Source organism: Rousettus aegyptiacus, unplaced genomic scaffold (genome assembly GCF_014176215.1).
Source record: "Rousettus aegyptiacus isolate mRouAeg1 unplaced genomic scaffold, mRouAeg1.p scaffold_m13_p_2, whole genome shotgun sequence".
Taxonomy (NCBI): Eukaryota; Metazoa; Chordata; class Mammalia; order Chiroptera; family Pteropodidae; genus Rousettus; species Rousettus aegyptiacus.
This window is the reverse complement of record NW_023416295.1, coordinates 174,425,292-174,437,608: the sequence shown is the minus strand read 5'-3', so window position 1 is coordinate 174,437,608 and position 12,317 is coordinate 174,425,292. Positions and strand designations below refer to the sequence as shown.

Below are 12,317 nucleotides of genomic sequence, written 5' to 3'. Positions count from 1 at the left end.
AGTGTGGTGTTGGCATATAGATCAATGGAATAGAATTGAGAGTCCAGAAATAAACCCTCACATTATGGTCAATTAGTTTTTAACAAGGGTGCCAAGGCAATTCAATGGGGGAAAACAGTCTTTTCAACACATGGTCCCCATTGGTGTGGAGGCATCCAGGAAGGCTTCCTGGAGGAGGGACCTAGGAAGGAGGAATGAGAGCAGGTGACGTGCGGGGCAGCAGGAACGGGTTCGCTTGGTCTGCACACCCTGTTAGTAAGCCCTGGTGGCCCGGAGGGCGAGGAGGGCAGGGTTTCAACTCTAGGCTGGGGCAGCTAACTTGACTTCTCAAAGCTGCAAAGTGTCAGGGCCGGGATGTGACCCGCTTCCCCTCCCCGACCCTAGGGGGCTTCCCCCCTCCTCCCCAGCAGGCCGCAGGCGCCCAGAGAGGGCTGCACTAAATGCACATTTACGTTTCTGTCTTCCCACTGGAGGGAAGAGCGCCTTCTGACTTCCCCTTAGTATATTAACTCGATTAGCTCATGCTAAGGGTGTAGTGTTCTGTCGTGTGCTCTTGAACTTAACTCGGCAAATTAACATTTGTGAACAGGATTTGGTTGTGAATTTTAATGACTTGCATTCATTCATAGTCCAAGCAAACTACATACTTGGCGCTTTATTGAATATGTTCATCGCCGTTTTATGACCGTCGTGCGCAACGACGCGGCATACAACATTAATTTAAAGAGGCGACCTCCCGGGTTCTCTCAATGTGGCACGCACAGAAGTTTTTGAAGGTCGTCCGATGGACCTCGTCATTCCCTAAAGATGTAATACACCGATTTTCACGGCGACGGAAGAGGAATGGGCCACGGCCTTTATAAGGGGCGTTTCCAACATCCGCCTTCGACCTGCTAGCTGACAGCCCTGGAGCTCAAATGCTGCGTCAGGACATTCTGAAAGGCCACTGTCACGACAGAGGCCACCGGGGCCCCTGGTGAACCTCACAAACCACTAACAACCGCCTCGTCCCCCCGAAGTGCACTTGGGTAGATGGCGTCAGAAATCTGTGAGTTGGGAGAGTTTCTGGCTTTTCGTTTTCAAGGTTTCACTAGACAGTAAGTACGCAGGAGTGCTTCTGAACAGGACAGCCGGCTCAAAAGGCACTGCTGTGCCGTCCGGCTAAGGGACGGATGATGGAAAGGCCAATGGCCACAGCCAAGGACCCTGGGGATCAAGGCACACCCCGAGCAGCAGAACCTCAGGACAGGCCAGAAGCGCAGAGGCTGACGATGGAAGCCTCGGAATCAGGGAGAAGGATCGCAGATGGCTTGAAAATCCCCAGGGACCCTGCTCGGACCGCCGAGTTCTCACGAGCGCCCCCAGCGGGGCCCGTGGTCACTGCCGGTACATCCCCCAGCCCCCCAGCCTGCCTTCCATTCACCTGAGCGGGTCTCACCTGCTCTTTTTCACAACGCATAAAAAAGGAAAAGGATGTGCTGTGTGGTGAACGTTTGTTCCAGATACATTTAAGGGAGCATCCTACTTGAACATTTACTACATTCACAGAGTGCTTGCAAAATGCCTCTTCGACTGACCACGGTGTCTGGCTGCGGAGGGGGCGGGGCCAACAAGGGTCGGGGGCGGGGCTCTTGCGTGAAGTCGCTGCTCTAGCCCCATTTCGAGGGCCCCATAGCAACACGTGGACAGTGCAGGCCGGGTCCTCTGAGGCTGCAGAGACATGCCCCGCCCCTCACCCGCAGGCCCGGCCCCGCCTTCCTCCGCTCTAGCTCCCAGGGGTTGGGGTGGAGGGGGCGGCTCTCATCCCATCCCTGGAGGCACACTTGCCTGGCCCTGGGGACAAGGTTTTGGCACAGCCCCCTCCCCCACACACCACACAAACACCCACCTCTCACTGCTCCATGTTGGCTTCCTGGCGCATGGGAACTAATCATCACAGAGTGATTCACGACACAGGGTCATTACCTCATGCTTCTGCAGGGCTCAGAGGTGTGAGATGGGTCCACGGCGCTGCGTTCTTCCTGGGGGGCCGCGTTCTTCCTGGGGGTCTTGGGGAGCGTCTGCTCCTTGCGTTTGCCAGCCTCAAAGGTGGCTGCATTCCTTGGCTCACGGCATCGCGATAGCCCAAGCTCTGCTTCCTGCTTCCGTCCTCACGTCTCCCCTGCCTCTAGCCCTCCTGCCTCCCTCCTATAACGACCTTCAGATGACACTGGGCCACCCGGGTGAGCCAGAGGAACTCCCCATCCCCAGATCCCTAACCTCATCACACCTGCCAAGCCCCTTCTGCATGTAAGGAGACATATTCGCAGGTTCGGGAAACAGAATGCGGACGTCCTTGGGGTTCGTTATTCCGCCGCCCACGCTCTCCTTCGCTCGAGGCCGAGAAGAGAGACAGGGGTCCCCAGGGCCGCGCCCGTCTCCGCTGCAGCCCCACAGCACGTCGGAGAGGACAACGAAGAGCCCCTGCACCCGCGTGCCTCAGGGAGGACAAGGGACGGGTACAGGGTAGCAGGTAAGTGCCCCCCAACCCTGCGGCCCAGACAGACGCCTTCTCATTTCTCAGCCTGTCACGGTGTTTCATCCAGCATGGAACTTAGTATCAGATTTTTATGTAAGAAAACAAATCGCATGCAAGTTCCCGACAAGAAGTAACTAATTTAGGTGGAACAGAGCAAACTGCTCTTGGGGCGGGGTGGGGGGGCAGTCCACCACCACCCTCCCGGCTCCGGTGTCCTGCACGTCACACAGATCGACCCAGCTGCCCCACGCGGCTGTGGGACAAAGCCTCGTCCTTGTCCTCCGTCATTCCAGGTACCTCAGTGCCGGGCAGAGCAGGACAGGGGCTCACAGCCGAGTGGGGCGAAGCAGCCGGAGAGACTCCCCGTGGCAGGCTGCTCGGACTGGGGGTGCATGGAGGGGGCCTGTGTGCCGTCAGTGAAGGCTTCCCGGAGGAGGTGCCACTGAGGCGAGTCTTAAAAGAGAAGTCGGCCTGGATGGGTGGCCCAGAATCCTTTAGGAGGAATCGCTGAAGACTATGGATCACGGCATCCAACTCACTCGTTTCAGAAATAAGGAACCAGGCTGAGCGAGGGGGCGAGTTCAAGGTCATGCGGCCAAGAGCAGGCAGGAAGGACAGCGCATGCGCAGAGACGATGGTGCCTAACTCACAGCGACGATGGTCCCTAACTCACAGCAGCCGAGCCCAACAGGAGCGACTGCTCCCTGGTGCCCTGCGTCTGGCGTGGATGTCGGCGGGAGGCGCGCTGCGGTCACACAGGGGTGCAGGCTGGCAAGGCGCCCTCCCAGCCCGGCCCCCGTCACCGCGAGAGGCAAACCGCACGCCGGCTCCCACGCTCCCCGCCGACGCGACCGTCCCATGCCCGCTCCTGTCCCGCTGGTCCGAGCACGGCCCGGGGCCATGCTCCACTTCCAAGGTGGCGGGGCGTGTCCAGCCCTGGCCTGGGGGTCGGGGGCCAGAACTGCCCATGAGCGGCAGGGTCCCAACCCCAGGTCCCGGCCCGCGGGTGCACAGACTTGCACAGCGGCGGGAGCTCGGCCCCACGGCAAGCTCGCACTTCCGTTCTCCCGCAGGGTCAGGCTCGGCGACCGGAGGCAAAAGTCGGGGGGAAACGTCCCCCCCGTCCCCCGGAAGACACCAGAGCAGGCCTCGTCCCGGGCTCACTTACTATTGCAGACTGACGCCAAACTGCTGGGTGGGCAGAGGGGGCCGCGGTGGCGGCGTCTTGGCAGGGGGGAGCGGCCTGCCCCTTTGCAGGTCCCGCAGCTTCTCGTCGTACCTGTGGGCACAGCGGAAGCCCGGCTCTCACCTGGCAGGGGAGCAGCCTCAGGCCGTGAGGGGCAGTCTCCGGGAGCTGCGTGCATCCCAAACGCCCCACGAATGTCTGCAGGACGCCCCGCCCTGGAGCCTCATCCTTCGGGGCCCACGAGGCACACCACCCTCTGTCTGTCTGTCTGTCTGTCTCTCTCTCTCTCTCTCACACACACACACACACACACAGAGTCCCCCATTACCATCGGTGCTCACGCAAAAGGCAGGAAGGATGGTCTCGGCCCTGTCAAATGTCCAGTCTCTCCTGCCAACCCCTGGCCAACATTTCGCCCCTGTGCGTATGTGCAGGGACTTCCTTCTGCTGAAAACAGCCTTCCCTGGCTTGATACAGCCAACTGTCCCCCTAAAACTCACTTCAGGAGTCACCTCCTCCTGGAAGCCTTCTGTGATCTCCCCTCTCCACTTGCCCCCTCCCCAGCTGGGTTCAGCGCCCCCCACAGCCCCTGTCATCACTGCCTGGTGGTCCCCACTCCCTGGGAGGGGCCTGAGGGCAGGGTGCACAGCTCTGTCTCCCTAGCACCCCAGTACCCTGGTGCCCAGAGGGAGCAGGACACCTCCATTTCCTTGTAAGGCTGCCTCCTCACCTACAGTCAGCCTGGCGAGCACCCTGCTCCCTCAGAGGGGCCCCCTAGAGAGCGCAATGCAACAGGCCGAGGGCACCCACACAGGGTCAGAGGCTGGCTGTGAGGCCTTCCTGGGCTCCTTCTGCCCCCCTGCCCTCCATGAGAGGCCATGGTGGTGAGGTGGGGGGGGGGGTACCAGGACCATGGGGAACAGAGCCACAGACACACATTAGGCTTTCAGCAAAAAGCCACCAGATGGGCGGTCCCCAGGGCACAGCGACACCCCTGAGACCGTGTCATCCACACACCTGAGAGACACCCCTGATTTTGCTCAAAAGCAAAAACACTGAACACCGAAGCAGCCACCAGCAGTTACTGCCACGGTCGTTCTTTTAAATCCGTTTTGTGGCGGAGGGCGGGAGCAAGGCCGAGTCCGTCCCGCGGCCTCCCTCCGCCTTGCTTCTCTGGGTCGGGCGCCGGCATCTTCACCGAGCGTCCTCGTGGATGCCGCCGGTTTTCGAGCGGGATCCGGCCGGCCCGCTGGAAACTGAGGCTTCGACATGCACGGGACGGGGCCGAGCCCCGCGGGAACACACGGGCGCGGCGTGCGCTGCTCGGAATGGGGTCCGACTCACCGCAGGACTTCCGGGGGGATGGCCAGCTGGTCGCATTTGAGGTGTTCGCGGAGCTCGCTCAGATGGTTGAAATACGTGACTTTTTTCCCGAACTTGTGACTGAAAAAGAAAAAGTAAAAACGATCGGGCGGCAGTAGAGAGGCTGGGCAGCGGGGTGGGGGCACCCGGAGGACAGGGAGAACGCGGGCGTTTCTCACGCTGAGAAACTCACTGCTGACGCGACCGAAAAGTGGAGATGACAGGCGCCTCGCACGTCTGCAGGTGCCCCGCGGGGGCCGGAGGGCGCGGGGGGCAGCCCGGAGCCCACGGAGCTTCCCACATGGATCCCTTCTCTCTGGGAGGGTCCCTGAGGGCGGGGACCGCATCCGAGCCCTCGGGGTTGCTCTCTAGGACAACGTCACTCGGGACCACAGTGGGGTGAGCGCGGCTGCAAGGCCAGACTTGGCCCTGGCCGAATCAACTCGGCCACCTTGTGGGGCCTCAGTGTCCTGAAAAGGGGGCCCCTCCCTCCTAAGTGAGACTACGTAGGGGACCGGTCCGCTGTCCGACGCCCGGCAGAGGTCACTGCCCGCGTACACCGCTATCAGCGAGCCTCCCCCAAAGTGGCGATTCTACCGGGCCCCCCGCTGCCTGCTCGCGTCTGCTCACACCTGCGGGGCTCCGGGCTCTGTGTGTCGAGGGGGTGGCACAGGGCTCCTCCACCGTCACCTCGCGCACGAGACATGCCTGGAATCTCCTCCTCGAGCCCCAGAGAGGTCCAGAGCACGGAGGGGCTCCAAAGCGGGGGCGGGCCTCGGAGAGCAACTGAGCATCGCGGGGTGCGGGCGTGTGGGGTGCTCGTGTGTGCGCGCGAGCGCGGGTCTGCGTGCCCGCGTACCTGATCAGCGGTTTGAAGACGTTCCACAGGACTTTGATGAAGCTGGTGGGGTGCACGATGTAGAGAGCCTTCAGGTTCTTCTTGTACCTGGGAGAGAAGGCACGGTGACTTCCGAGCGCGAGGCGCGGTGACTTCCGAGCGCGAGGCGCGGCCACACGCCCCGCACCGAAGGTCCGCCTCGGCTGTGCGCCTCGGAACCTTCGCCAGAGCCCATGAAAGGGGACAGAACCAAACTCAGAACGGGTTCCAACTCGGGAGAACCGGGACCCCCGCCCACCGCCGCCCCCAGGCGTGCACACGGCACTTTACGGTTTGCGGGACTGGAGCCCCCACTCACACTGGGGCCCGGGGGCACGTACTGGGGGGCGATGTGGCAACAGCTCTCAAAATGTAAACCTCACAGACCCTTTCACCCCCGTTCTCTGCTAGGAACTGATCCGGGGTGAACAGGCAGTTAGTTCCCTGTCCGCTCAGGACAGGCTGTGTGGGGGCCGCAGGGCGCCACCAGTGGGGGGCTAGGCACCCACTTTAAAACAAGGAGCCCCTTCGCTTGCCTCCCTCCCTCCTTCCTGAATCATTCAGTCCAAAGCCATCAGGCCAAGCCAAGGCAGTTGGCGCCCACCCAGGGTGGGGACAGAGGCAGCTGGGCACGTTAGGGCGGAGAGGGCCGGCCGGGTGGCCGTGGGGCCGGCGTCACCCCACACCCAGCTTGCCACCTGGCTCTGCACCGCCCGCAAGCTCAGAAGGGCTTTAATGTTCGTAGGGCTGAAAACAGTTAAAATGACAACAGTTCACGGCGTGGCGGGTGGAGAGGGCCCGCCGTTCGCAGTCCGGCGGCCGTGAACCCTCCACTACAGGAGCACAGTCCGCCCATTTCCTCCTGCATTGTCAGCGGCTGCGCAGCTGTGACAAAAACCTAACTGAAGTACTGACCGTCAGGCCCTGTAAGAACACGGGCGTCCACCCTGCCCCAGACGACAACGCTGGACAGAGCTCCTGGCCCCGAAAGGAGGTGACCCCACTACTCTAGGCTCGGTCACTGGACCGCCGGGCTCGGCCCCTGGGATCCCGCCCCCGCCCACTGCACTGCCATGACCCCTTGTGCCGCGCCCGCTCCCCCTCCCCAGCCGTCCTGGGGACCACCGGAGGACGGGAGGGCTGGCGGGCACGCACTTCCTGTCGAACTCCTGGTAGGCGTCCTGGAGCCAGCGCAGGGACGGCTTGTTCTGGCTGCTCAGGCCGCAGTGGAAGTAGACGATGGTGTAGTCACTCTCCACGTGCTGGTCCAGGGTGTACTTCAGATACCTGGGGATGAAGCGCAGACGCGGGTACGGAAGCCGCCCCCTCACGGCCGGAAAACCCAGCGGCTCCCCCCACGACGGAAGCGGGGTTACCAGGCTGCATGGGGGCCCTGCCCGCCACGGGCCCCGGTCCCTGTCTGTCAGACGACCACTGAGACTCAGGGACATCGTCACTTATGCAAGGTCACACGGGTGGCGAGTGGGAGTGGCCCCCCTGAAAGACACCCACGTCACGCCCCCGGGACCGGCCTGGACAAGGGGCTCGGCAGATGCGATTAAGCTAAGGGTCCTGGGAGGAGGAGCTGATCCCGGATCATCCACGCGGCCTCTACCCACGCCACGGCAGGCGTGAAGAGCTAATGTCACGTCACGGCGGGGACGTGGCCACCGCAGGGGATGCGGCCCCAGGCCAGGAGGTGAAGGGCGGCCAGGAAGGACCCTCCCGGGAGCGGCCCCGCCCACGACGCGCGTTCAGGGTTCAGACTCCGCCCCGGGACGGCGAGAGGGTCCATTCCGGTGGTCTTATGCCTCCTGGTCTGACGCGATTTGCTGGAACAGCCCCAGGGGACGAACACAGGGGATGGGCCGGGATTTAGAGCCAGGACGCCCCGCCTCGGACGCCCCGTCTCGGACGCCCCGCCTCGGACGCCCCGCCTCGGACGCCCCGTCTCGGACGCCCCGTCTCGGACGCCCCGTCTCGGACGCCCCGTCTCGGACGCCCCGGGATGCCCCGCCTCGGACGCCCCGCCTCGGACGCCCCGCCTCGGACGCCCCGCCTCGGACGCCCCGTCTCGGACGCCCCGTCTCGGACGCCCCGTGATGCCCCGCCTCGGACGCCCCGTCTCGGACGCCCCGTGATGCCCCGCCTCGGACGCCCCGCCTCGGACGCCCCGCCTCGGACGCCCCGCCTCGGACGCCCCGTCTCGGACGCCCCGTGATGCCCCGCCTCGGACGCCCCGTCTCGGACGCCCCATCTCGGACGCCCCATCTCGGACACCCCGTCTCGGACGCCCCATCTCAGACGCCACGTGATGCCCCGTCTTGGACGCCCTGCGCGTCCCCAGAAGCAATCCCCTCTTTGTTTCTGGATCAGCTCCTAACGGTTTTTGGTGGTAGAGCAGGATCCCAACTCGGCTCCGTCTGTCATTTGGCTTCGTCCACACTACAGGCTCTACGCGTCTCCACGGTCACGTCTTCGGGCAGCACAGGCCTCGGTCCTCCTGGCCCCCTCCTCCTCCTCCGGACCTGCCGGAAAAGGCCTCGTCCGGCCGTCTGCGGGACGAGCTGCGTGAGGACCGCCCCAACCCCTGGCATCGTCTGGGCGGCGGCTCCCAACACCGCGCTTGGCAGGCTGCATGTCGTTACCTGGAAGCATGTCTCGTGAGCGGTCAGTCCTGCCCAGTGCGCTCCCGGGAGCTCCGGCCGGTCCCTCCGAGTCTGTGGCTGAGGGTCACCTGCTCTCCCCAGGTGCCGGGCAAACGCAGCCGGCCGGGAGCTCCGGGGTGCAGGGGTGGACACACACCCCCAGGACCGCTGCAGGAGAACAGGCCAGCAGCCTCCGCCCATCCGCAGGTGCTGGCCGGCCCCCCGGAGGGGCCTCGCGGTGCGACCGTCGCCTCGGCTTCCCCGCTGCTGGTCTGATTTCTCGGCGGCGGCGGAGGCGACCGCCAGCCTCACACATCGCCCCTCACTCGGTCCTCACGAGGACCCAGGCGGGGGCCGTCATGCCATTTTACCGGAGTCAGCCGCGGCGGGCAGAGGAGAACCAGGTCGGGACAGAACCAGGGTCCAAGCAGAGCCGTGTGGCCCCGGCGTCCACTCTCGCCCACACGGCCCGGCCCCAGAGAGCCACGTGCTCCCAGCCACGGTCCGCCTGGACGTAGGAAAGTGTCACGAAGCCGACCTCACGCGGCGGGCGACTTCGGCTCGGCAGCGGTGGAGGCCACGTCCACACCCAGCACTCTCCGGCCCGCGGTCTCACCACCCTCCGCACCACGCTGTCGGGGCGAAGCTGGCCGAGGCCACCCTGCACCGCGGGGCCCGCCAGACCCCAGCGCCCCCAGACGAAGCCGCCCGATTTCACGCAGAGCCCCCGGCCGCCAAGGACTCCCCATCGCTTCCGGGACGGCCCCTTTTGCCTTTGTTGACTCTTTTTCAAGACAAAGGAAACCAGGGCATGTCTTTCTTCGGCTCGCCGCTCGCAGGGGACACTTCCTGCAAAGGCAGCTGCCCAGCCCCCGGCCCCGCGTGCCCCCGGCTCTTCCTGCAGAGCTTGCTGGGTCCTTCTCCGTGTCTGAAGCGCATGGGCCACGCACCCTCAGCACAGGACGTTGGAGACTAAATCGCCGGCTGAGCTTTGAAGATGGGCACCTTTCCTCTTGATGCATCTCAGAAACAGTGAGCGCCTGGCCACAGGAGCACCCCCGTGTGGAGGTGGATGGGGGCGGAGATGCCCCTGGAGTTGATTTCTGCCGCAAGGTCGAAAGGTCGTGGAAAAGCTAAGCCTCAGGGCCCCTCCCGTGAAGGCGGGAAGCCCACAGAGCCCCTTAGTCTAAGTCGGGAAAAGCTGCTCCCTCTGGGCGGCCGCCTCGCCTGAGGCCCTTGTGCAGTGAACACCCCACACGACTTCGCCACGGCGGGCTGTGCTCACACCTCCGGCTGCTGGGGAAGCTCCTCGGGCAGGTGCGGGAAAGGGCACGGAGTTCCGACGCCGTCACAGGTGCTTCTTGGTGACATTCGTCATGTCACGTGACCCCCCTGAAAGCGAGCGACCCCGTCCCCCGTCCCCCGTGGCATTTCGCACATTGACGACGTGGTGCAACCGCCACCTCCAGCCAGTTCCGTCTGTCACCAGCCTGCTATCTGTCTGTCTGTCTGTCTGTCTGTCGGGCATGCTTTTGCCTTTGCTAGAAAATGAATCCTGAGCTCAGCCCTGGCCCGGCAGTGGCGCCTTCCGTGAGGGCGGACCCCCAGGTCATGGCTTACCTGATGCCATGAAAGGAACAGACTGACAAGGGTGTGACAAGTACTCGCCCTGCCCTGGGCGTCCCTCTCTGCCTGGGCCCCCGTCGGCGCTGAGCCTGGGCTGCAGAGAGCCTCAGCTCCCTCGGGAAGGCTGGCTCGCCACCCGGGGTCCCCGGCCCCCAGGACCTGGCTCGCCCGGTGAATTCCATGGAGACCCCGCCACATGGCAGCAGAACCGGCCACAGTGCCTCCCGAGCAGCCACGGCCAGCGAGGCATCCGCCGTCCACACGGGGCCTTCGGCTGCAGGTGGGGGTTCGCTGATGGACCGGATTGGATGCTCGGGTCAGGGGTTCTCAGCAAACAACCGGCCAGAGGCTTCCGGGTGCTTCTATGACCACGCCTTTGTCCGTTCCCGGTCGGGGCCTGAGGCTGCAGCCGCTTTGCTCGGTGCTGTGAGTGGGAGGCTGGTTGGCATCACCGGCTGGGAACCGGAATCCGAAAGCGGGGCAGGGACGGCCTCCCCACCTCGGCGGCGTCAGAGCCGTCTCCGGCAGCGCGCGAGGCCGTCCAGCAGCCGGCACGCCTCTCTGTGCCTCCCGGGGGCAGGCGAGCGTTTCCGGGGATGCCGAGCGATGGGCCGGGCTCCGGCCGCGGGAGTGAAGCTGATCCAGCCCATTGTCCCTGAACAGAGGCCGAGGCATGGGACACCCACGCGAGTCCTGCGGGTGCAGGAAGCGCCCCGAGTGTGGGGTTCGAGGTACGTCACACCGGCCCCTAGGCCGCTGCAGGTAACGGGGCGGGGACTCGGCTCCCGGCGTGACCCGCAGGACAGGAGGACGCTGGGCTTGGAACAGCGGCCACGGCGGGCTGCAGAGCAGGAGCTGCCCTCAGAGCGCGGCTTCCTCCCTGGCCACGGTCGCCTGCTCGCCCAGGGGGTGATTCTGGGTAGATGCGCTGCATCGGCACTTGGCCAGCTCCCGGCTCCACCCCTCAGGAGGCTCGCGGTCCCGCCAGGAAGGGGCCCCGGGGGCAGCATGGCTGTCACACAGGGTGCGCACACGCCGACGGCCAGAGATGGGTGACGGCGGCCGAGGCCGCACGCAGGTGGGTGGGGGACGCACCCCGCTGAGCAGCAGGAACCTGAGCGAATGCGGAGGGCTCGGGACTAGCAAGGGGGGACGCGGCGTGGCCTCAGAGGGCCAGAGCCGAGGCCCGGGGCCAGAGCACAGGCCTGGGGCCTGCCGCCTCCCTGGGACCCACTAGTCAATCTGCGTACATTAGCCTTTGACCCGGAAGTCCCCTCTGTGCCGAGGGAGGAAGGAGCGTGTGCACAGGGTGGGGGTGGGGGGGCAGAGCGGGGGCGGGGGGTGTGCGCAGGGCGGGACTCACTCCAGCAGACGCCTGTGGTTGAGCTCGTGGGAGGGGGGCATCCGGCAGCAGCTGAACGTGATGACCCGTCTCCCGAGGTGGTCCTCGCCTGGAGGAAGACACAGGTGTGGGTCCCTCATGACCCAGGCCGTCTCGGCACATCTGGGCCCACCCCACAGGGGACAGCGGGGGGCAGGTGGTCCTTGAGGGCCGGCCCCCGGTCTCACCGCCTGTGCCCAGGAGCCCAGGCTCGCGGCTCGGGCCTGTGGCTCCAGTTACATCTGACAATTGTTAATCGACGGACTGAAGGCCTGATCACGGAAAGGTTATCAGGAACCGGGAGAGAATAAGGCCACGCTTCTAGAAAGGTGCATGACTTTAAACTCGCTTTCTTCGTAAAGGAGCACCCGCATGTTTTCAGACGCTCGCTGGAAGTGAGAAAGGATGACAGCTCAGCGTCCTCACCCCGCTCTGGTTCTCGAAGGTAACGAATCAAGATCACACACACGCAGGCACACACTCGCACGTACACACACGTGTGAACACGGAGCCTCGCTCGTGCTCTGTTGCCCCTGCCCGGCTGTCCGTACAGGACACCTGCTCGTCACTCAGGACACGTGGGTTCTTCCCGGAAGCCTGAAGCCAGGCCGACGGGCTCGGGATTCCTGAGCTGTCGCTTCTGAAGGCAGCAGCGCCCCGACTCCACGGGCCCCCCGGGCTCTCTGCTCCCGCTTTCCCGTCTGTGTGTGAAGCCTGTG

The 12,317-nt window shown here is 64.6% G+C and overlaps 1 protein-coding gene across 5 annotated transcripts in view; it reads right to left on the bottom strand.

Moving 5' to 3' along the window:
- Positions 1-12,317, bottom strand: part of ARHGAP8 (Rho GTPase activating protein 8) — a 42,355-nt gene that overhangs the window by 16,681 nt on the left and 13,357 nt on the right. For all 5 annotated transcript variants that reach the window (XM_036237639.1, XM_036237640.1, XM_036237642.1 and 2 more), the window contains exons 4-8: positions 11,581-11,668; positions 7,099-7,230; positions 5,926-6,012; positions 5,049-5,147; positions 3,687-3,797 (exon numbers count right to left, since the gene is read on the bottom strand). In XM_036237639.1, the coding sequence (XP_036093532.1) occupies positions 3,687-3,797; positions 5,049-5,147; positions 5,926-6,012; positions 7,099-7,230; positions 11,581-11,668 (517 nt within the window). The remainder of the gene's footprint in view (positions 1-3,686; positions 3,798-5,048; positions 5,148-5,925; positions 6,013-7,098; positions 7,231-11,580; positions 11,669-12,317) is intronic.